The 24,855-nt window shown below is 46.3% G+C and overlaps 1 protein-coding gene across 1 annotated transcript in view; it reads right to left on the bottom strand.

Moving 5' to 3' along the window:
• Positions 1–24,855, bottom strand: part of LOC128836107 (uncharacterized) — a 342,237-nt gene that overhangs the window by 308,453 nt on the left and 8,929 nt on the right. Inside the window, exons 5-10 of the mRNA XM_054026123.1 lie at positions 20,543–20,632; positions 16,356–16,526; positions 10,476–10,646; positions 5,291–5,464; positions 3,195–3,365; positions 1,351–1,521 (exon numbers count right to left, since the gene is read on the bottom strand). Of these exons, the coding sequence (XP_053882098.1) occupies positions 1,351–1,521; positions 3,195–3,365; positions 5,291–5,464; positions 10,476–10,646; positions 16,356–16,526; positions 20,543–20,632 (948 nt within the window). The remainder of the gene's footprint in view (positions 1–1,350; positions 1,522–3,194; positions 3,366–5,290; positions 5,465–10,475; positions 10,647–16,355; positions 16,527–20,542; positions 20,633–24,855) is intronic.

Raw genomic sequence — 24,855 nt, 5'->3', positions numbered from 1 at the left:
ACAGAGGCTCTTTGCAGCATACCCAGAAGGTCCCTAAATGTGGGGTATTTTGGACTAGGGGGAAAGGCAAGGTCCCAGAGCCCTCACAGAGGCCAACCATCCCTTCTCTTTTATAACAAAGGGAGGATTAGCTCAGTCTCCCATGCTGACTGCAGTTGGGACAGTCTGGCCCAGTGACAGACACAATCCCTCAGGTGGGCTGGTCCTAGGCCATTTAGGGCTTTATAGATCAGAACCAGCCTCTTAAACTCCACCCAGAGACCAATGGGCAGCCAGTGCAGATCCTGCAGCCATCTGCTCCCAGCAGGATGCCATGCTCAGTAAGTGACCTAGCGCTGTCTACACTGGGGCATAAGTCTGTTTAACTAAGTCTCTCGGGGGGGTGACTTTTTCACACCCCGAGCAACGTAGCTGGGTCAACCTAACTTTTTAGTAAAAAGAAGAACAGGAGTACTTGTGGCACCTTAGAGACTAACAAATTTATTAGAGCATAAGCTTTCGTGGACTACAGCCCACTTCTTCGGATGCATCCGAAGAAGTGGGCTGTAGTCCACGAAAGCTTATGCTCTAATAAATTTGTTAGTCTCTAAGGTGCCACAAGTACTCCTGTTCTTCTTTTTGCGGATACAGACTAACACGGCTGCTACTCTGAAACCTAACTTTTTAGTGTCAACCAAACTTTAGTGAGTTAAATAAACAGAGGACCTACAGAAAATATCCATGGGGCATGAAGAGGCTCTGTGTGACCCAACTTCTCTCTAGTAAAATACGACAAATCTACAGTGCAGTGGGGTCTCTCAGCTGTACATGGGAGGAGAGTAGGTGTTTTTGGGTGGTCATTAGAAGAACTGTTTGGGATTTTTTCAGTGAAATAGTTTTTCCATCAGAAAATGCAGATTAGTCACAAACTTTTTGTGGGAATGTCTCGGTGTTGATGGAACTTCTGTTGGGAAGATACAATCTCTCCGAGCCAGGCTGGACTTTCTGGACAAAACTACAGAGAGAGCAAGACTAGAATAGCCAGTAGCCACGTGGTTGGGGCATTCACCTGGCCTGTGTGAGGCCCAGCTTCGTCTCCTTCCAAATCAGGCAGAGCAGTGACTTTAACCTGTGCCCCCCACATCTCAGGTGGGTGCCCTAACCAGTGGGCTATTGGCTAGTCTAGCTTCTCTCTCTCTAAGAAGGTGTTTGTTTCATCACACTGCAGAAGGGGGGAAATATTGAGTTTTCACAGGATAGAAAACAGTTCCCCACAGCTGTTAGTAGTACTGATGCCTCAGTAGACAAAGCTCAGGTCACTGTAGTACAATGTTAATAAGCACAGACTGCAGGAAACCAGCTGTTACTTACACTAGTTTCTGTAGTTTGCAATCTGGATGTTTCAGTCCCTCACACAGCAGCTGCACGCCTGAATCCCCCAGTTTGTTATTCGCCAGTTCCAGCACTGTCAGGCTCTGGCTGGTGCTGAGAATAGTGGAGAGATCCCCACAGCAAGCAGCTGTGAGGCTGCAACTCCCCAGCCTACAAGACACAAATACACAGAGAGGGAAGTGATCACTTGTTTCCTCCCTGTTGGCTGTGGTTCCCTCACTGGCATCAGTGTCTGTCTGAAGAGGGTTTCATTTCCATTCTGGCGGGAGGGAAGGATGGCTCTTGCCACATGTGCCACTAGCCAGATACTTAGGGGCTAGGGACATCCCAGATCCTCAGTGAGTAAGGGGTTAATTCTGACTTCCTTCCATCTGTCCTTGCATAGGTGCTCAGGGAAAGGGCTACCAAAACAGCTGCTGGGGAGCCAGTGGGCGCAGAATGGCTGTGGGTTGAGATGGCTGCAAATCCAGGCTGAGTGAGCCTCAGGCTGGGGTGGTTTATGATTTGATGTGTTTAAGTTGTTTTGCTTTGCCTACTGAGATTTACTTGTGCTGAAATACCCTTCCCGGTTACCAGAATCTTGCTGCCGTACAGTGCTAGGACCATGGTACCACCCTGTACACCTGCTGCTTACGCTGCCTCTTCCCAACTCTCAATAAGACATTTGCTGTCGCAGCTGAGTCTTCAGAGCTTTGCTGGCCCTGCAAGTTTGGCCTGAAACTACCTCTGGGAGGATATATCACGTAGGGTCCCGCAGGGGTCTGTCCTGGGTCTGATACTGTTCAATATTTTCATTAACAGCTTGGATGATGGAGTGGCAAGTACACTTATAACATTTGCAGATGGCACCAAGCTGGGAGGGGTTGCAAGCAATTTAGAAGACAGGATTAGAATTCAAAATTATCCTGATTAATTGGAAAATTGGTCTGAAATTGATCATGTTAAATAGAGACATGCAATGTACTACACATAGGAAGGAAAAATATCAAATGCACAACTGCAAAATGGGGAATAACTGGCTAGGCGGCAGTACTGCAGAAAATGACCAGGGGATTATAGTGGATCACAAAGCAAATATGAGTAAACAGTGTGATATATTTTTTGAAAAAGGCTAATATCACTGTAGGGTGTATTAGCAGGAAAGTCGTAAGTAAGGTATGGGAGGTGATTGTCCCACTCTACTCATCACTGGCGAGGCCTCAGCTGGAGAACTGTGTCCAGTTCGGGGCAACCCAGTTCAAGAAAGATGTTGACAAATTAGAGAGTCCAGATGAGAGCAACAAAAGTGAAAAGAGGTTTAGAAAACAAGCTCCATGAGGAAAGGTTGAAAAAATTGGGCATGTTTAGTCTACAGAAGAGAAGGGTGAGGGGCAACATAACAGTCTTCAAATACGTGAAAGGTTGTTATAAAGACAATGGTGATCCATTGCTCTCCATGTCCACCAAGGGTAGGACAAGAAGTAATCAGTTGAATCAGCAGCAAGGGAGATTTAGGTTGGATATTAGGAAACACTTTCAAACTATAAGGATATTAAAGCCCTGGAACAAGTTACCTAGGGAGTCTGTGGCATCCCTGTCGTTGGAGGTTTTTAAGAACAGGTGAGACAAACACCTGTTGGGGATGGGCTACGTTCACTTAATTCTGCCTCTGCACTGGGGGATGGACGTGATGACCTCTTGGGTCCCTTCCAGCCGTACATTTCTATGGAGTGGAAGGTGCAGGGCCTGGGGCTGGTGGAAGCAAGCATTACAGTTCTGTAAACCCAGCAGCCAGAGCTACCATGCTAGCAGGCACAGACTGGAGGAGACCAGCCGGTACTTACAGTATTTTCTGCAGTTTGCAGTTGAGATGTCTCAGTCCTTCACACAGCAGCTGCACTCCTGAATCTCCCAGCTTCGTCCCCCAAAGGTTCAGCTCTGCCAGGGCCTGGCTGGTGCTGAGAGCGGAGGAGAGAAACCAGCAACATACAGCTGAGAGTCTGCACCCCTCCAGCCTGCATGACATGAAGAGAGAATGGAAAATGACTCATTTCTGACCCATGCTCTGTGTTCCCCTCACAGATGTCCATGTAAGTCTAGAAAGATTTGTTATTCCAGGAGTGCAGGGAGAGACGACAGCGCTGTGGAAAGAGGCCAGGGGGAATAAAAACATGAAAGGTTGTTAGTGTGGATTTCTTCCATGCACGCCTGTCAGGCAGGGTTTAGCTCTCATTTATGTTGGTGTAACTCTGGAGCAAATCCCTTGCAATCAATAAAGGCTGACTTGCAAATACAGAGCAGCTGAGAGCACAGTCTGGCCCGTTATGTCGGTTACCCAGCACTCCACAAGTGACTGTTCAGTTGAAGTGAAGGGAGGAGGCAGGTTGTGGGGACACTTTTAGTGGGTTGGGAGGGGGAAGGTTGTGGCAGGAAAATAGTTCAAACATTTTCATTGTAGCGCTCTGGATCCCTTCTGGTTTAAGCAGATGCAGCCAGAATAAGCTCTCCAGCCCCAAATGTTCCCCAGGGCCGTTTTGGGGCAGATTTTCAAGAGACAAAAGCACCAGCAAAGTGAATGTCAAAATCAGCCTTCTTTTACTGCAGCTGCTGTCTATCATTGGAGGTTTGCCACCAACCCCTAATTCAGGGACCCCCATTCTCTCCCTAGAACATCAGAGCCATGGCTGGAGGGATGAGCTGCTTCCGTCCCCATCTCTCCCCACCAACCTCCAAGCAGGGCCTCAAAGCTCTGCCTGTCAGTATGTAGGTGGACAGGACTCGTCTCAGGGCTCTTTGTTTTTTCTCCATCATCAGTAACGATTGACCTCTCCTCCCCCACAGCCCTGCAGAGAGTGACGGTGGCACCTCTCTCTGGTGGCAACTGCCCCGTCTCTCCCTCACAGCTCAGAGGAGGGTGGGTAACGAGAAACTCACTAATAGTGATATGAGGGGGTGGGGGGAGGGGGGAAGGGAAGATTCACAGATGAAGTGTGTCTGCTTCACTGCTGTGCTGCTCTGACAGATCTACTGGAATAGTCCATGGAATAGTCTCCACCTGGAAGTGGTGTTAGCTCCATGGTTTGGGCCATCATCACAGACCAGACAACTCATGGGGAAATACACTGTAGGGAGCAGGGTACGAGGTGAAATAATGGCCTTGTAAACCTGGTGCAGTGCCCACCGCCCACCAGCTTTGGATCTAATGTGCTGCAGAGAAGGGGTCTCTGGAGACTGTGTTAGTGACAGATCACTCCTACATCACCACCCACCATACTCTGATTGACAGCTGCCTCAAAAGGAGGCAGCTTGTGCCATTCATTTGGCTGGGGTATCTGCACTCAGCTGCTTTGACGCCATGGAAGGCTTTTAAAGTTTTAAAAGTTAATATATAAAGGTGTCAAAGTCATTAAAGTTATCTTTAAAATGGGCTGTTAGTGGAAGGGTAAGAGTGTTCTTTTTTTTTAAAAAGCCCAATATTAAAGAATTGGTTTAAAAAAATTCAAATATTTATTTTCCCAAGACTGGGACTGTGTTGCCAGCTGTCTGCTGTGGGGCCACCTTTGCTTAATATTTCCATTTTCCAAACAGGCCAGGCTGGGTGCGTGTTGTGAGCCATTGACAATGGTGCTGGAGAGACATTTAAATTTATGGAGATATTCTATCTCCTAGAACTGAAAGGGACCTTAAAAGGTCATCAAGTCCAGCCCCCTGCCTTCACTAGCAGGACCAAGTACTGATTTTGCCCCAGATCCCTAAGTGGCCCTCTCAAGGATTGAACTCACAACCTTAGATTTAGCAGGACAGTGCTCAAACCACTGAGCTATCCCTCAGCTTTTCCATATACCTACGGGGACAGACACCAGATACCAGTGACAGCCCCGTGAAACACTTTACATAGAGGTCACCTGAAAATACACAGAGGAGACCAAATATTACTTACCCCAGTATCTGTAATTTGCAGTTTGGCTGTTTCAGTCCCTCACACAGCAGCTGAATTCCAACATCTCCCAGAGAAAAATTATAACTGAGATTCAGCTCTGTCAGGCTCTGGCTGGTGCTGAGAACAGTGGCGAGATCCCTACAGCAAGCGCCTGTGAGACCGCAAAATCTCAACCTGCAGGAGAGACAAATGCAGGGCAGATCCATCAGAGAGCGAATGAGGCTCATCATAGGTGTTCGACAGGTGGCCCCACCCAACATATCCTTTCCCTGACCAATCAGCATCAGGAATGAGCCAGAAATCCAGCCCTAGACTCTGTCCCAAGACCCATCCCTTGACCAATGAGAACCCCGAACCAGGTTCGGGTGTGACTTCCTACATTAGCCCCACTGCTTGCACTATAGAGAAAGAGAGAAAGTGAAGTTTCAAGGAAGGCTCTAGGAAAGGATTAGGAGGAGGAAAATGGGGAAGATGGATGGAGAAGTTTGGAGGGTAGAAAATATCAGAAGAGAGAAGTTAATTGGAGAGTAAAAACAGACACTACAAAACAATGAGGAAAAAAGAGTCAGAGAGAAAAGGAGAGAAGAAAACATTCAAGCAGAGAAAAACTAAAAATAGTAAAGGGAAGACCTAGTGATACTCTGTTCCATTATTTTATATCAAGTTTGATCCCAAAACGTTGCAATAAAATACACTCATGGCATGTGGCCAACCCCAAAAGTTCCAAAATTATGAGTCAGACTCCAAAAAGTCACAATATCAGCTTAGAATTCAGGGGATTTTTTTTACAAATACATTTTGGGTTCTTTTTCTTTGTCTTCTGTTTTTTGAGACTTTAGGGTTTGTGTTTTCAGGCTTTCTCTGTAACCACAAGGGCTAGAAATTTAGATTTCATTTTTAAAAAGTGAGGGGCTCACTTATTCACATGACTCCAGAAGCTGTGACTTTAAGAAAAGCCATCAAATATCGAAATTTGTGATAAAATCATGAGATGGCAACAATGTTATATATCAGACACCATGACTCCATAGGACTATGGGGTCTCTGTAGCCTAGTTAGGAATGGTAGGTGGGCTTGGGAGTCCATTTGTCCAGAGATTAGAGGAGGGAATAACCTGATTTTTGTTTATCTCAAAATCTTTACTGTAAAATAATGGGTTTTCAGTCCTCCTTTAATTGCAAATCTGAATGCAAACTTAATTATAGAATTGCTAGCACTCCCTCCACAAGTTTTTCCCCAGTGTTGGTGTTGGGTTTTAGAATATTTCATGCTTGCATCTATCTGAAATAATCATATATATTTTGGGGGTCCTGTGGTTTTGATGCATATCTGTTTTCGCAGTACATTACCTGATGTACTAGCAAGTTATCCTAGCACAGAAGTCCAGATGAACACCCGCTGTGCTTGTATTATTGATTATTTTATTACATTATTTTTATTGCACAGCATTCTGACTTCGAAACATATGAAAAGCTTCTAAAATACAGGAAATTGCCCCTAACTTTTCAAAAATGTCTGGGTGGCCATGGCTAGTTCATGCCACTGCTCACTGCTGCCCATGCTACCACGGCTACGCTACTATTTTTAGTGCAGTAGCTCAGATCAGCACTAGCATGAATGTGTGTACATGAGCTGGGAATCACACACTCCCAGCTCCAACTGCAGATATAGCCTAAGGCTTCTAGGGCAGAGAGCTACTGATCAATGGATAGACACTAGGGATAGTGATGAGGGGTCCAAGCACAGTATCTGATTTGGGGAACTGTGTCCGGGAAATTCAGGAAGCTGACTACCCAGGGCCTGGAGCTACCCAAGCAAAAATGCAAAAGCCATGAAGAGCTGTGGGGAGGCGAACTCCTGCCATCCGCCCCATGGATACATACTTGGAACAGCTAGCCCATGCTGCTGCTCACACTGCCATAGCTACATCACTATATTTAGCACGCTGGGTCAATGAGAGCTAGTGCGAGTGTGTCTAGTCACTCTGGGAATCACACCCCCAGCTCCGAGTGCAGACGTAGCCTTCGTGTGGGCAAAAGACTGTGGGAGTGTCTCATGGATATGAGACTTTTCCACTCCAATCCAAGGTTTACATGCAAGACACACAAGAAATACAAGTCAGCCTCTGGAAAGCATTACTCTAGGCACCAGCCACCAATCCAGTGCAAATGAGTTTCAGCCACGGCACACAAAATTACTACAGACACAGGCACACCTCAGGATCAAAGCTTGTGTTGAACAAAGCAAGGTTAGTGGCTTAAAAGCCCTTTATCAGCTTGAATTAGATCCCTGACCTGGTCTGCATCCCCAGAGCCTGGCTATCTGACACTGCAGGCTGGGAGCTGGATCATTTCATCCTTCCAGCTGACACAGGGCCCTACAGACCCAGACTAGGCAGTTCCCGTGGCAGAGAGCCAATTTTATTGCTATCCAGCTTCAAAAGAAACTCCTTTGTAACAAAATCCCTTGAGTGAATCTACTTAATCTGAGAAACCAATGACAAGCCCAATAAGACATCCCAATAGCACAGATCTATTACCTACAGAGAGCTCAAGTTTTCTGGAGGAGCTGACAGAGACACTGGCTGACATGGTGATGCAGTTCCTGAGGCTCATCATTCTTGGAGGCTTAAATATTTACACGGACAATACACCTAATCCAATGCACAAAACTTTCTATTTGCCCTGTTCTCCTTTGGATTCTCACAGGCAGTCTCTAGGCCTTAAACACACACACAGCTGGTCACATCCTGACCTTTATAATGAACGTGGATCACTCCCCGATGCCAGTCAGATTACCACCTTCAAAAGAGAAAGAACATAAGAACGGCCATACTGGGTCAGAGCAAAGGTCCATCTAGCCCAGTATCCTGTCTTGTGACAGGTGCCCCAGAGGGAATGAACAGAACAGGTAATCATCAAGTGCTCCATCCCCTGTCGCCCATTCCCAGCTTCTGGCCAACAGAGGCTAGGGACACCATCCCTGCCCATCCTGGCTAATAGCCATTGGTGGACCTGTTCTCCATGAATTTATCTAGTTCTTTTTTGAACCCTGTTATAGTCTTGGTCTTCACAACATCCTCTGGCAAGGAGTTCCACAAGTTGACTGTGCGTTGTGTGAAAAAAATACTTCCTTGTGTTTGTTTTAAATCTGCTGCCTATTAATTAATTAATTTCCAGGCAAGAAGGTCTTAACATCATGGTCCATCCTAGAGAGCTCATTGATCCAGTTAGATCCACGAAGGACTGATACACTAGCCCAGCAGCCAAGGACTAGAAGAACCAGTGAGACATCACAGTCACTGACTGACCACAGCCATGAATACTTTGGTTCTGAAGCACTTCCTTCCCATTTGGCCTTCACAGAGCTTTGTGGTTTCTTCTTCCTGTGACAGATGATGCAAGGAGGCAAGAAAACCCAAGTGTCAGTGTTGAGAACACTCAAGAAAAAACAAATTCTTCTTTGCCTGCTCCTTGGCCATGGAGGAGACCAAGAGATCCTCCTTCTCCTCTTCCATAGCAACCACCAAGGCTACATCAATGCAATTGGACTATGGAGGTGTGAATTGCAACAGCACAGCATTCTGGTGCATGCAGCTCCCCAATGTGGACAGTCCTAGTGCGAACTAAGAGATACCTAGCTTGTGTTAACATAGTCCTCTTCAAACAGGACTATGTTAGCATGAACTAGGTACCTTTTTGTTTGCACCTGCATTGTCTATATAGGGGGGTTACAACACAGCACTTTGGTGCATGCTGCACTTCACACCCCTGTAGTCTGAACTGCAGGGCTGGGTAGACAAGCCCCAAGTCACACCCCACAGAACTATTCTGGATTGTCAATAACATTGCTAACCTAGATGTCTCCTAGCTCCAGAGCCCAGCACCACTCAAGAGCAGGGCCATCCCTGGGGGGCTGCAGAGCCCAGGGTGGATGTGATGAATCCATTACTTCCGGGACCGACCCGTCACTTCTGGGAGCGACCGCGCTGGCCAATTGCTCTGGCCTGCAGGGCCTCCCAAAGTGCGGGGCCCAGAGTGGCCACCCCGATTCTTCGTACCCTAGGAATGACTGAGCAAGAGCATCTAGAACCCCTACTAACAAATACTGTCATCGTCTGCTTTTGAGGATAGAAATCTGCTCCCCGAACCTGGAGCATGCAGTAACCTGGCCAGGTCTTAAGAATCCATTGCTTGATACAACCAGCCTTACAAGCGAATGCCCGGTATCATCAGGTCTTCTGTTTCTGAGCAATCTAGTCAAGCAGCTACTGAACAGCTGCATCCAACTTCACCTGTCCATTGGCAATATCCAGCTGGGTTTTAAGCCTAGACACAGAACAGACATGGCACTGCCAAAGCTGTGGAGAACCTCCTCCTGTCCACAGGCAAGAGGATTTTTGAAGCTTTTACTGTCAGCGTTTGCAGAATGGTGACAAATCCTCCTCTTGTTGGAGTCAACAGTAAAACTTGGAGATGGGGTGGGGGAGCACCTTAGTATTGGGATGTTGTATGCAGCAAAAACTACTTTCATCCAGCTGAACAATGATGGAAGGACATGGGATGGAGAACTGAGAAGATTCAATGGCACCCCCCCCCTCCAAGGGGGGATGTGAGGAAGTAAAAATCAACAGGGAGGTCACAAGCCTGGATGGTGGGGGAGGGTCAGGGACAGAGGGAGGAGCAGGAGGGGATCAAGGCAGCAGGAACTGACTTAAATGAATCTTATATTCTTTTTTCTCCAGTTTGCTCAAGGGGGTGGGAGGTGAATTCCCTCAGCTCTGTAAGTGCTTTGAGATCCTCAGCAAGACGGTGCTCTAGGAGGGCATGTCATTCGGCTTCAGGGATAGAGACTGTTCCTGTCCCTCCCACCACCTACCCTACAGACCGGGGAGAGGGATGAGAAGCGGACGCAGGGGTGATTGGACATGAGGAGAAATTGTTCACAGAGGGATCAGAGCTGTCCTAGATTGCAAGTGGTGATTTTCCTTCACTGAAAGGGTCCTCATGGGTATTGCCTCCTTCTTGCTCTCACATGCTTAGGGGTGGGGAGAAAGTATCCCCAACTGAGGCATTAATAGGAGAGACTCAGCTTTTAACCTCACCACGTACCTGCAGGAAGTTGATCATACCCCATCACACCTCCTGCCAAGGTCTGTACATAAAGGAAACTGGTCAATACTTACACTAGTCTCTGCAGTTTGCAGTTTGGCTGTTTCAGTCCTTCACACAGCAGCTGTATTCCCATGGCTCCCAGTTGATTATCACTCAGGTCCAGATCTGTCAGCAACTGGTTGTTGCTGAGAGCAGAAGAGAGCTCCCCACAACAAGCAGCTGAGAGTTTACAAGCCTTCAAGCTGAAAGAGATAGATACCCAGATTAGAGAATGAGCACGTCTGTCTATCCAGTCCTCTCTTCTCAATACAAATTCCAGCGTGGAAAGCCAAGAAGCATTTACCATAGTCCCCATGACCCTTAATCTAAGGATTTGCAACGTATCAATAAACAAATGAATAGAGGCTGGTATGAAAAATGAAGAATAAGGGAATTATATAGGAAGCCAGTTGTAAATTAGAATTTCTCTTTCTTGTAGACGAAAAGTCTCAGTGCTTTAGAAAGAAATATCACCCAGATCAAAGAGACTATGACCAAAATAGACAAACTGAAGATATATTAGGTATCAGAGGGGTAGCCGTGTTAGTCTGAATCTGTAAAAAGCAACAGAGGGTCCTGTGGCACCTTTAAGACTAACGGAAGTATTGGAGCATAAGCTTTCGTGGGTGATGAAGTGGGCATTCACCCACGAAAGCTTATGCTCCAATACTTCTGTTAGTCTTAAAGGTGCCACAGGACCCTCTGAAGATATATTGTCCTCTTGTATCAATCTAGCTGCATTTACACCAGGGGGTGAATTTTTAATTTATTTTAATTTTAATTGACTTTTCCACACCTCTGTGTCACGTAGCTATGTTGACCTAAATTTTAAGTGTAGATCAGGCCTTAAACATGATGGCTAGATACTGAGGGCTTGTCTATACAAGGACATTGACCAGAATAGCTCCCTGTGTGGACATACTATTCCAGAATCAAAATCACTTTTCCTTTAGAACAATTACTTTGCTTTGCCAGCTATTGGGATTCTCATCTGTTGCAAGCTGCAGAGTTGTCCATTAGCAGCCTGGGGATCTCAGAGCTGCTCTAGTTTACACTAGGGAACCATTCCAATACCTGGAGCAACCCTGAATCTGGGAGGCATAAAGATGGTTTAAATCCACTTAGCTCCACCCTCCCTCTGGAATGTGAGATCTTTGCTGCGCCTCTTAGAAGCTCAGCAATGAATCTTAACCTTGGTGTTGGCAGCAGTGGGATTGTAAAAGAGAAGTTTACACTGGGGTCCTTCTATGGGCATCTATTATGTCCATTAGCCTGTGTTCCACAAGTGTGTGTTCAGCTAAGCTGAAGGTGAGGGTAGAGCGTGGCTGCATTTTCAGTGGGGTGGTGAATCCTGAAATGCATCTGTGAAACCGTTCAAAACTTTTTCTCGCTGAGCTTGGAGGGGCCATGGGAAGTGCCTTACCTCTATTTGCCAGAAGCTGGGAATGGGCGACAGGGAATAAATCACTTGATGACCTGTTCTGTTCATTTCCTCTGAAGCACCAGGCATTGGCCACTGTCGGAAGACAGGATACTGGGCTAGATGGACCTTTGGCCTGACCCAGTATTGCCGTTCTTATGTTCTTATGTGGTGTGGCTGTGAGGAACCCCAAATGTGGGCCTAGTGTATGAGGAAGGGGCTCTACACATCCATCAGCAGCATAGTAGGCTCAGAGAGGTGTGAAATGGCCCATTCATCTCAATGGGACATTCTCAGCTGAATGAGAACACCGCATGGAGATATAAACAGCCTGAAACAATAGCTCCGAGAGGTGTGAACTGCTCCATTCATCTCAGTGGGAGTTCTCATCCCCCCACTCCGTCAGGTATTTAGTATTCTGGTTTACACATGGGAGGCAGGAAGCTGGGCTCAGATCCCCCAGAAGTTTCAAACGTAAGTAATGTAGGCTGGATCTGACCTACAGGCTGTTTTAGTGTCCACAGACATAAGGAAATTTCTGGCCCTCGTGGCAGCAGAGATCACCAATGTGAGCCAAATTTGTACCTGATGCAGTGAAGTCAGCCTGAATTTGCAGAGAGTCTGAAACAATGACTCAGGAGTGGGGACTCTCCTGTCCCCCAGTAATCTGACAGCACTATCAACTTTATTGCTCACCAGTGAGATTTCAGTGCCAACATCAACTACTGAATCACTGATCATTGTAGTGGGTGGAATGAGGGGATTGGGGGATGGGAACAAAGCCTGCTGGGTTGGGAACTGGAAGTTGCTGCAGGGAAGGAAATGCAGAGAACACACAGGAGACAGCAGAAGAGAAAGCAGAGAGGGGAGGATGGAGAAGGAAGAGAAACCAAAGGCAGAAAAGCAGCGGGCTTAAAGGTGAGCAGATTTTTCCACTGATAATGAATGCAATACTAAAGCATTACACAAACAATAAATAGTAACAAAACATTTAGTTACTACATAAAGGCCATAGCCTCCCCTTGATCTCTGACATGAGGGGGGCATTCCACTGCACATCATGGAGAGAATATAGTATTTATAGCCTGACCTAAGGACCATAGTATCAGAGGGGTAGCCGTGTTAGTCTGAATCTGTAAAAAGCAACAGAAGGTCCTGTGGCACCTTTGAGACTAACAGAAGTATTGGGAGCATAAGCTTTCGTGGGTAAGAACCTCACTTCTTCAGATGCAAGAAGTGAGGTTCTTACCCACGAAAGCTTATGCTCCCTATACTTCTGTTAGTCTCAAAGGTGCCACAGGACCTTCTGTTGCTAAGGACCATAATTAACCATAGAATTCAGCGCTCTGCAAGTGAGTTTGACACCCCGGCCTTACACACTGGAGCATCTATGTTCCTTTCTCATGAACACTCTGCGGGGTTTACAGTCAGTCCTGCCTCCCTAATGGATCTTAAGACTGTGGCCACCTTTTCTAAGACTACAACATGGTTATCAAGTGGCATATTGGTTATTGAAAAATTAGGCCTATCAATTGCTGGAATGTCGCAGGTACCTGATGTAACTCAGAGAGCCTCATCTATTATTAGAACAGCTACTGCAGTGGCTATTGTGACAATAGTGACTAAATGCTTTTCTATTACCCAGGGGGGCTGTATGTCAAAGGTCTTTCTACAAACTGGTGCCTTCTCTCCGCTGAGAATAGTTTCACCTCCTGCTGTGAGTACCTCACCTCATACCTCAGCCAGGCAGGAGCTGAAAACGGTGAATGTTACAGTTCACACACTGAGTTGGACTACTGAAAAGGTGCACAAGCGGCGGGGAGACCACATGAAGCCTCTTTTATAGGTTGAGTGTAATAATAGCTGCCTTTTATTCAGAATCAATGTAAAAAGAGCAATTGAACTACTTTATGGAATAGACAGTTGAATCCAATACAGGCCTCTGCTGAAAACACAGGCCACGTACAAGGCTGGAGCAGGAGTTCACCATGTGGCACAAGGGGGTTCCATAATGATCTGATAAGCCCAGGGCAGTGGGTCGATTGTGTCTGTGTGCGAGAGGAAAGCAGTCAGAAACACCACAGAGCGAGAGACAGAAGGGCAGAACAAGGCAGCCGAACAAGCACTGGGGATGTTTCAGTAAGAAAAAGCCCAGAGAGAGCTTGTGGCAGCTCCGTGCTGCTGAAAGAGGTGTGAGCTTTGAGCAAAGAGACTACCTCCTGTTTGATTCTTCCTGTGTTTGAGGAAAGGGGACTGTGTGCAGTCTTCATAAACAAGACTGAATCAAAGATACCTGGATCCATCACCAATTTCTCCTTCTAACAAACAATACACAGGGCCCCAAATTTTGGCTAACTGCTCAAGTCAAAAAGGGGTGACACCTCCCTCTCCTTGTGTTCTGTGCTGGGCCCCCCATGAACACAGTCTTCTTCTTCTTTCCCTACCTTAGGGGCAGAAGAATCACTAAAGGATGCAGGGAAGAGCAGAAAGGAGCCATGATAAAATACACCTGTAAGTAATGGCCAGCAGAGCTGACTGGGTAAAACAAAAGAACATGGTGCACCTCCTGAAGGGGGGTTAGCTGCAGGCAAATCCCCCTCCCTTGGCACATGAAGGAGTTACAGGAAAAATTCTTCCTTCCTGAGCCGGAATCCCTCCCACAGTTCCCGAGACGCACACTGCTCCCATCATGGAAATGTGTCTATAAGGAACGACGGGGAGATTTAGGGTCATCAGGCTCCTAGGGCCTCTTGTGCTTTCATTAGTTGTAAATCAAAATAAGTGTAAAATTATTTTAAAAATCATTAAAACTATGATAAAATGGGGCTTTTATCAAAGTGATTAAGATTCTGCATTAGTTTTAAATGCCAGGGACACATTAGGAATCATTTATATATGATGACTTATTTTTCAGATTCAGGGGGATTGGAACTACTGCTCCAATATGTGCCCATCTTTATTTATAAATTCCATTTACCGAACACGACAGGCTAGCGCACTGTTGGGAGCCACTGACGCACCAGGGGCTGGAGGGACACTCAGCGTCCAGCCTGTCCGGGTGTGTCTACACTGCAGCGAGTCCCAGAGCCTGGGTTAACTGACTTGGGCTTGTGCTACAGAACTAAAAATAGCAGTGTAGATGTTTCTGCTTGGGCTGGAACCCAGCACGGGAAGTGGATCTTAGAGCCCAGGCTCCAGCCTGAGCAGGAACGTCTACACTGCTTGTAAAGGTGCTGGCCGGGACTCGACTCTCTCCGGGGTGGAGGGGAGCCACACCGGCTCACTGCACACTGCTGAGGTTTGGGGAATTAGTCTGGCCACGGGAGTCTTTCCTGGAGGCTCTTGCAGTAACTGAAATAAGCACCATAAGCCCAGGCCCTGGGTCAGGGCGGGGCAACAATGAGTCGGGTGCTCAGGTCCTCAGGCAGGGGCTGAGCCACAGCGGTACAACAGAAATAGGCCCAGGCCCTGGGTCAGGGCAGGGCAACAGTGAGTCAGGTGCTCAGGCCCTCCAGCAGGAGCTGAGCACTGGCAGTATAAACAGTAGCAATAAGCCCAGGCCCTGGGCAGCAATGAGTCAGGGGCTCAGGCAGGGCTGAGCAGTAACAGTACAAATAGTAGCAAGCCCAGGCCCTATGTCAGGGCCGGGCAATACGGAGTCAGGCTTTCAGGCAGGGCTGAGCAACAACAGTAGGCCCAAGCCTTCAAGGCCTGGGAGAGGGGGAACTGCCACCCACGAGTTGGGTGGCAGGGGGGACGCAGGCCCTTCCACTCCACTGCGTCCCAGCCCAGGGTCCTAGCAGTGGCAGAAGACCCGCTGCTGAGTCAGTGGGGATCCTGGCTGCAACACACTGACCTGGGCTCTGGCAATGTTGCAGCCAGACTAGGGTTGGCTGCCCCTGGGCTACTTCCAGACTCCCCCTCTGGTGGTACCTGGGTCAGGGTGTTGTCCTCCGGGGAGTCCAGCACCATGGGTTCCTCAAGGTAGTGGGTGAGCGGCAGGCCCAGCAACTTCTCCGGGTAGTGGGAGCAGGGCAGGTCTGGCACCTCCTCTGGATAGCGAGCGCAGGGCAAGTCAGGCCAGTTCTGGTGGGCACCTTGGGCAGTGGGGTTTTCCCAGTCGTGGACTAGGCTGGAGACGTCTGGCCTGCCCGGCAGCTGGCTCCCTAGTGAGCTCTGAGGGCGAGCCTTTATACTTCCAGGTTGCCGCCTGACCCTCTGAGGGGCAGGCTCCAAGCTCCCTATCTCCACTCCCGTCTCTGGATGGGCTTGTCCCGCTCCGGGGCGGAGGGAAGCCACACCGCCTCACTACACAGATATTTTTAGTCCTGTAGTGTGAGCCTGGATCAGTTGATCCAGGAACTGAGACTTCACTGCTGTGGGCTTTTTTGCAATGTAGACACCCCCTTCATGTACCTGCAGGGAGCCAACACCTTACACCATCCTCACACTCCATGGAGTCCTTTACGGAAAAAAAACGGTAAATTCTCACCTCAGTTTCTGCAGTTTGCAGTTTGCATGCTTCAGTCCCTCACACAGCAGCTTCACTCCTGATTCTCCCAGGCTGTTTCCTGCCAGGCACAACTCAACCAAGGTCTGTTTGGTACCAAGAATAGAGGAGAAATCCTCACAGCAAGCAGCTGTCAAATGGCAATCACAAAACCTGCAGGAGACAGATAAGCAGAGAGAAAATGAGAACGTCTGTCTGTCCAGTTCCCTCTGTTGTTTCTAGAAAGATTCGTTTATTTGGGGGTGGGGAGGTGGGAGGGAGGAATCACACAGCTGTAGTAATGGATGGTGGGGACCACATGGTCATGTGTGGATTTCAATCCACGTGCATCTGTAGCTCTCATTGATCCCGTATTCCACATATGAGTGTTTTCCATCTCTGAGCAGACACACTTGGGCATCTGCTAATAAGAAGTTTTGTGGATGGGAGGAGCCTATTCTTCTCTCTTGCTGTATCTTTTCAATTGAGGACTCAGCAAATAAACCACCATCTATGGTAGACTGAGGCTACATCTACACTACAGGGGGGAGTCGATTTAAGATACGCAAATTCAGCTACGTGAATAGCGTAGCTGAATTAGACATATCGCAGCCGACTTACCCCGCTGTGAGGACGGCGGCAAAATCGACCTCTGCGGCTTCCCGTCGACGGTGCTTACTCCCACCTCCGCTGGTGGAGTAAGAGCATCGATTCAGGGATCGATTGTCGCATCCCGACGGGATGCGATAAATCGATCCCCGAGAGGTCGATTTCTACCCGCCGATTCAGGCGGGTAGTGTAGACCCAGCCTTAGTATTGAACATTCAGGATTCAGGGATGGCTCCACTTTGCCACGTCTCAAGTCCCCCCCATCTCTCTCAACCATACATTAGAAAAGGCTGGAATTTCCCTAGAGATCCCAGTCTCAAAGGGCACCAGAGAGAGGGAAGTCTCTCTTTGCCACATCCCTGAACAAGAACCTACCAGCCATCTGCTGATAGCCTGGAGAATAGATAACGTTAGCAAGGGGGGCTCTCTCTACCTCTGGGAGAAGAATGCTCCTGTGGACCTTAATATCTGCTCCTGATGACACAGGCACTGGCACATCTCAGAAGAGACAAGGGTTCTATAATCTTCATAGCCTCATACTGGCTAGGCCAGGTGCGGCTCTCAGCTCTGGTGCAGCTGGCCAAAGCCGACTCCATTGGGCTGAATCTGGTCTTGGATGCTAACGTAGAATGAAGGCACCTTGCTGCATCTCAGGAGCCTTCTCCCTGACAGCTTGGCTCCTGACAGGGCACGGGGCCATATTCAAGTGCAGGGGGCTCATGTCTTCCTAGAATCATAGCAGCCATCTACCAGTGGAAAGGGATCTGGCAGGGTGCAAACAGGTCCACATGGTGCCCTCTATTATCTCCACAGAAAATCAGTTTGACTTACTCCTTCATCCGCGTCTACCCTAAAGACTAACGCCACACAGAGGCATTTAGCAGCTATTCCAGCCTCTCAGGAAGTAGACAAAGTGTCCCATCCCTGCAGCCCTTATTATCTGCTTCATATGGAGAAATGGTCTGAGTTAAACAGGATGAAGTTTAACAAAGACAAATGCAAAGTGCTCCACTTAGGAAGGAAAAATCAATTTCACACATACAGATTGGGAAAAGACTGTCTAGGAAGGAGTACGGCAGAAAGGGATCTAGGGGTTATAGTGGACCACAAGCTAAATATGAGTCAACAGTGTGATGCTGTTGCAAAAAAAGCAAACATGATTCTGGGATGCATTAACAGGTGTGTTGTGAGCAAGACACGAGAAGTCATTCTTCCGCTCTACTCTGCTCTGGTTAGGCCTCAGCTGGAGTATTGTGTCCAGTTCTGGGCGCCGCATTTTAAAAAAGATGTGGAGAAATTGGAAAGGGTCCAAAGAAGAGCAACAAGAATGATTAAAGGTCTTGAGAACATGACCTATGAAGGAAGGCTGAAAGAACTGGGTTTGTTTAGTTTGGAAAAGAGAAGACTGAGAGGGGACATGATAGCAGTTTTCAGGTATCTAAAAGGGTGTCATAAGGAGGAGGGAGAGAACTTGTTCACCTTAGCCTCTAAGGATAGAACCAGAAACAATGGGTTTAAACTGCAGCAAGGGAGGTCTAGGTTGGACATTAGGAAAAAGTTCCTAACTGTCAGGGTGGTTAAACACTGGAACAAATTGCTTAGGGAGGTTGTGGAATCTCCGTCTCTGGAGATATTTAAGAGTAGGTTAGATAAATGTCTATCAGGGATGGTCTAGACAGTATTTGGTCCTGCCATGCGGGCAGGGGACTGGACTCGATGACCTCTCGAGGTCCCTTCCAGTCCTATAATCTATGAATCTATGAATCTATATGGGGCTTGACACCTTTGAAATCCTGTGTCAGAGGGGGGTGTGTGTGTGTGTGTGAGTGACCATACAAAATTACAAAGCCCATTTTGTATTAGCTGTTGAACACAGGTCTGAACTTGCCCAAGACAAACCCATTGAACTGCATTTCCTGTGCAGGAAAGGTGCATGAGAGCCGGTTGAAGGACTGTCACTGAGAAGCCATCAAGACTACGCTCTGAAGTCATTGAGTGTGATTATCTCAACTTCTGGCCCATCCCTATGGAAAAGAGGGGCCACAGGCAGGGCAAGCATGACTAGAAGAGGGTGCAGGGGCAACCCAGTGGGTCACATGGCAAGGGGACAGAGACCCCAGAGCTGCCCTGTGCAGGGGGTGGGTATGACCATCATGACATGTAAGCAGGATGTACAGGAGAGAGAAAGGGCAAGAGGGACTCTGCCCAGCCTGAAACCCTGATATGCCTTGGACTCGTGGGAAGGGCCCAATAAGACTTAGGGAGGAGGGATCTCAGGACTTCTGTTGCTTTTCAAAGATCTGTAACTCCTGAGTGCTTTGAAGACAAAGTCTCTGATTAATAAGCCTCTGTGACAAGCCTGTGTTCCTTGCTTTCCTGCCACATTATCCCTGAAGGTGACAAACTAGAAGCCCAGAGAGCCCACAACCGAGGTGGAGCGCTGGAGCAGGGTGAGAGTCTGACTGGAGGTCAACTTGGGAGATCTCAGACACTGATTTCAGGGTCTAGGACAAGTGGAAGGCAGCGCCTCACATTCCAAGGAAGGACACCAGACAAGAAGGCTGAGGAATGACTCCAAAGATCCAGACCTGGAAACAGGGACTAGACCAACTTGCATGAGATGGAGCTGGTGTAGTAGGAAGAAAAAGAAAGAAGCAGGGAGAGAGTTGAGGGGTGGAGCAGAGACAGAGAAAGAAAGAAATCAATCCTCTCCCAAAAAAACATACTTGTGAGTCAGGGAGAAATGAAATCCAGTGAAGATACATAAATGTTAAATAAATAGATATGTTCAGGGCTTAGAATACCCTAGTGACACGTAGGGCTGTATGAATAATTGGTTATTTGGTTCAGTGCCTGAACCCAATAATATGAAAGTATTTTATTTGGGTTCACCTGAAACAGAAAAGCCAATTTTTCCCGACAAAATGAAAAAAACGGTAAAACAAATGGTTTGGGATCAAATTAAATGTTTTGTGCTACCCTAAACAAAATGCTTAGTTTTCAGGATTTTTGTTTAACTCTATTTTTTAAATTAAACTGAGCTAAATTTTCCTAATAAAACATCGTTTTGTCACAAACTTTGAAATTTTGTTTCAAAAATGTCAAAACTAAATATTTTGACTTTTTTGGAAACTTTTCCCCCATTTTTATTCAGTCGAAACTATTCATCAGATTTTACCTGAATTCATGAACAGTCAACTCGCCAGTGCCAAATCAGCTATTTACCAAGTAAATTTCACCCAGCTCTAGTGACAGGCACCTCAGAAATATCTAAGATTAAAATACCTAAGCTTGTCTCTTCCACTTCCTGAATCTTTCCTGATCTCAAAGAATTCCCCCTGGCCTTCTGACCTCTGTCTCTCAGGCTCATCTGTGGGTAAGGTAATTGGGTTCACTGTCATTGCAGCAGTAGGCTGACTAAACTAACCCCACATGTATTAACTGCAAATTTAAACACAATCCTCAGAAGTTATACAATGTGTGGTCACTATAGCAACCATGGTGAAGAGCTGTCCTGCTGTAGAATTTCTGGGATAGCAGCAGTAATAAGAGGATTTTAAAAAGAAAGAATAGTTACTTACTCTAGTTTCTTTAATTTACAGTTTGGATCCTTCAATGCTTGAGAGAGCAGGTAAATAGGCGAATGCTTTGGCTTATCCTGACGGTTTTTCCTTAAAAAAAGGAGAGAAGAGAAATTTTCTCTGTTGTTCTCTGAAGGCAGATTTTAATTCTATTTCCTGAACATTGAAATAGCCTCTTGGACAGTGTGATACAGTGCATATAGGTTATTCTGCAGTTACAGTTAGTTGTAAGTCCCCCAATTCAAAACTACATCTAGTACTTCGATATGTATTTTAAGTATACAGAGTCAAATAGAATACGTGCGACTAAGATTAATCCATTCATTTTATGAACTTGTGGTACTCTGATTCTCTTAATATTAAAACCCAGTTCTAACTACTCACACAAATGGGAATGTCTCCAGAGCTTTTATGCTTCTGTGTCAGGCAGTAACTGCAGTATCATTTCTGGAGATACAGTAGAAATTATTGTGTTTATTTAACTAGTAATGTCTTTAATTTGCCCACAAAGCTAAAAACCAAATATAAGTATTTGCTTAAAATTGTAAGTATAACAACTGTTACTCAATAGTGTATAACTGGGGTTACACTTAGTGAAATTACATCCCTAGGAGGAACCAGAAATGAAGCTTATTGGTTCCTGACAGCAGAATGTGTAAAATGGTAAGTTAATTTTAAAGCAGCATCTGTATAAGAAATAGTGCTGGATGAATGATTAAACAACTAAAATTCAAGAAAAATATTCTGATGAATTTTAAAGTGAATTTATTTCCACTGTGTTCACACATCTTTATTGTGTGTTTTCCAAATATTCTAGCAAAGGGAATTTGCAGACAGGAATGTTGTTGAAGCAACGCATTTAAGTCACTATTACAGAATATTCCTGTGAAAGCAAAATTTGTAATTATAATCCTGAGCATTCATACTAGAAATCTGGTTCTCATATTTATGTTCATCGATTCACAGAACCGAAATATCTATGACCTGTGTGTCCAATCAAAATGAATAAATTAGAAAAATTAATATTTAAAAAAAATGAAATTGTTTGGATAATTTGTGAAAAAGGCAACATTCATTGAGTGAATTATTCATTATTATCTGCCCAGCTCTAATAATCAGGTCTTTCTTAAACAGCAGTTGTAGAGAACTCGGGGAGACAGGGTGATAGTTGGCGAGACAAGTGGGGTCACGGGAAGTGTTTTTTATCATGGGGGCAAATAAATCACACATATCTTGCCGAGGAAATGGACCAGAGTTTGAGGGGGGGAAACATGAGGAATGGAAGGGTATTAGGGACAAACTAGATTGGAAGATAGGATGGGATGGTCGATGGTGTCACTGAGGTAGATGACGGGTAAAAGGAAAGCAGACCAAATCCCTGTCTTTTGTCACCCTGTCCAGTCTGGCTTCCTCACCACTGAAGCGTCCATCTTAGTTTTTATTAACCTCACCCTAGCCAGAGTTCAGGTTCTGTACTCAGTCCTCCCCCTCCTCAACCTCTCCACTGCCTTTAACATCTTTGCCTACTCTCCTCCTCTTGAAACCTCTTCTTCCCTCAACTTTCAGGAGTCTGTTCTCTCCTATTTCTCCTCCTACCTCTCTCGTTAGCATTTCATGTGCTTCATCCTCCTATCCCCCTCCACCTTTCATTGGCAACCCACAAGGCTCCATCCTGGGCCCCTCCTTTTCTCCACCTACACCTTGACACTGGGCAATTTCATTCAAAATGTGGCTTTGACGGTCAAATTTATGCTGAAGACTCAGATTATTATAAGGTCATCCAACACGGTGGTGTCTCAGTGCTTTCCACAAGATATCTCCCCTCCAGCAGGAAAGAGCGTGGTTATCACTGGAGTTATTTTTAAAGAACATGTATAACGTGATGGTGCTGGTGAGAGCTAGTTTTTGTGGGAAAACTCAGAGATGTAGGGTTTGTATTTAGTTTTGAGGCAGTGTGTGTGTGTGGACAGGGGTTCCATTCTTATTTCATTGAGCAGTGAGTTCCACCATTGTGACCCCACAGCTGTGACAACTGAGTCTCCTGCAGAGACGAGCCTTTCCTTCCTTGTCAACAGATTGTTTTTTCTTGTGGAACAAAGCCACCAGGCCAGGTCACTGTCATGGAGGGATAGAAGCTCTCTCTCTCTCTCAGTTGGGGCCAGCACCATGCAGTGCTTTGAAAAGAGTCAGTACAACCACGTTTAACTTGACTCTGGTCAATAGGGAGCCAGTGCAGGCAGCACCGTTTTGGGGAGATGCGTTCCTAGTAACCTAGCCACCCCTTCTCCACTAAATCAAACACAAGTTACTCATCTTTACCATTTAGCCCTTTATGGCTTAGCCTTGCCCTGTCTGTCAACTGTAGTACACTATCAAGATATCAATCTCTGCCTCTACTCTGCCGATCATGCCATCTTTCATTACCCATTAGTCCATAATATTTTCATGCTTTCTCCCTTGCTGTCCCCTATGCCAGGGAGGAACATGTCATAACTCCATTAAGGAGTAAGGAATGGTGTCCCTAGCCTCTGTTTGTCAAAGGGTGGAGATGGATGGCAGGAGAGAGATCACTTGATCATTACCTGTTAGGTTCACTCCCTCTGGGGCACCTGGCATTGGCCACTGTCGGTAGACAGGATACTGAGCTGGATGGACCTTTGGTCTGACTCAGTATTGCCGTTCTTATGTTCTTACTACTCCTCTTCAAAAGCCTTCTTCAAATCCCTCCTTAAAACTCACCTCTGCTGTGAATCCTGCAAAACATTTGACAATGGCTGGGCAGCTGGTGCACATGACTCCTGCTTACTAACTTCTGCCCATTAGACTAAACATGATCATTTCTAGTTAGTGCAACACATGGTGGTGAGTTTGTGAGGTGGGATCTGAAACTGACCAATCTCAATTCATTCTGGGGCCACCAACATCCTATTAGCGGGCAATGTGTTTAATCCCTAGCACTAGGCTGTTGGGTTTCAGGATTGTTAGGCTCGGTTCTCTTCCTTGCTCTGGGAGGAATCTAAGCTCTGCTGGTTAGAGACAGCAGAGCCATTGCAACAACCCTTCTGCTTGGGTTGTCTTCAGTAGAACTGGTTAGAAAATATTCAACAAACATTCCTTAATACCTCTGGGGAGAGGAAGAGAGAGAGATCTCATCGCAGAATAGCAAATAACCCTATGTTTAGTGGTTTTCTCTCTGTTGGAGCTGTTCCACTTTGTGCAAATCCTTAAATATTCATCGGGCCAGAGAGAGCGAGACTGATTCTGTAACCGGGTAGTTAGGACACTGTCCTGAAATGTGAGAGACCAGGATCAGATCTGTTCTCTGCCTGATTTGGCCATCCCTGATCTGCAGGGAGTGGTCCCGGGCTCTCAACCTCAAAACAGGAGCATCTGTCACTTGATTTAAAGGACCACTCCCATGAGTACAGTGGCTATTAGAGATCCATGAACCGCTCGCTGTACAATCTAGTCACTAGACAGGAATAAAGAGCCACTGAGTCTGAATGTGGATTACACAGAGATATTTTGACTCTTTTCACCTTATAGGCAGGGTGGCAAAATGAATGAGCCTTAGATCCATGCTATTAGAGGGCTGGGTTCTATCCTCGGCTCTGTTGATGTGAACTTGCCAATCTCTCTGTTATCTTAGCTGTAAAATGGGTGAGTGATAGTTATACCTCCCCTAAGGCAGGGTTTTGAGGCCTATGTTAATAAGGGATGAAAAAGGCAGAGAAATATCAAGAGCAGTCAAGAAAACAACTGGGATTAGAACTCACAGGCCTTTAGCTGGTACCTCAGTGCACCATCTGCTAAGCTACTGGGTAGGGTAACCAGATGTCCCAATTTTATAGGGTCAGTCCCGATTTGTGGAGCTTTTTCTTACATCGGCACCTATTACCCCCCACCCCCTGTCCCAATTTTTTACACTTGCTATCTGGTCACTCTACTACTGGGTATTGTGGCATCTTCACTCACCCAGAAAAAAAACCAAAAAACTACACATTCCCATTGCACTAGTTATGTGGAAACGTGACAGTTTTGCAAGATGTGCAAGACATGGTAGGTTGGGTTAGGATTGTTTTTGGAGACCTGCCAAGCAGTTGTTAATACTAACACTGAGACACACCACCAATTATTGAATGCACCTTTTTGTTTGTTAAAATCCAATTATACTGATAGGAAGAAGCTTCTGAAATATTTTTCAGATCCTATGTAAAACTGATTTTTTTAAATGGTAATTTTAGTTTTATCCACATGCAGCAAATTGTGGTGAAGCGTTCTAGTGAAAACAATTGTTCTTTGTTATTTTAAAG

The sequence above is a fragment of the Malaclemys terrapin genome, chromosome 4, assembly GCF_027887155.1.
Source record: "Malaclemys terrapin pileata isolate rMalTer1 chromosome 4, rMalTer1.hap1, whole genome shotgun sequence".
Lineage (NCBI taxonomy): Eukaryota > Metazoa > Chordata > Testudines > Emydidae > Malaclemys > Malaclemys terrapin.
This window is presented reverse-complemented; position numbering and strand designations above follow the sequence as displayed.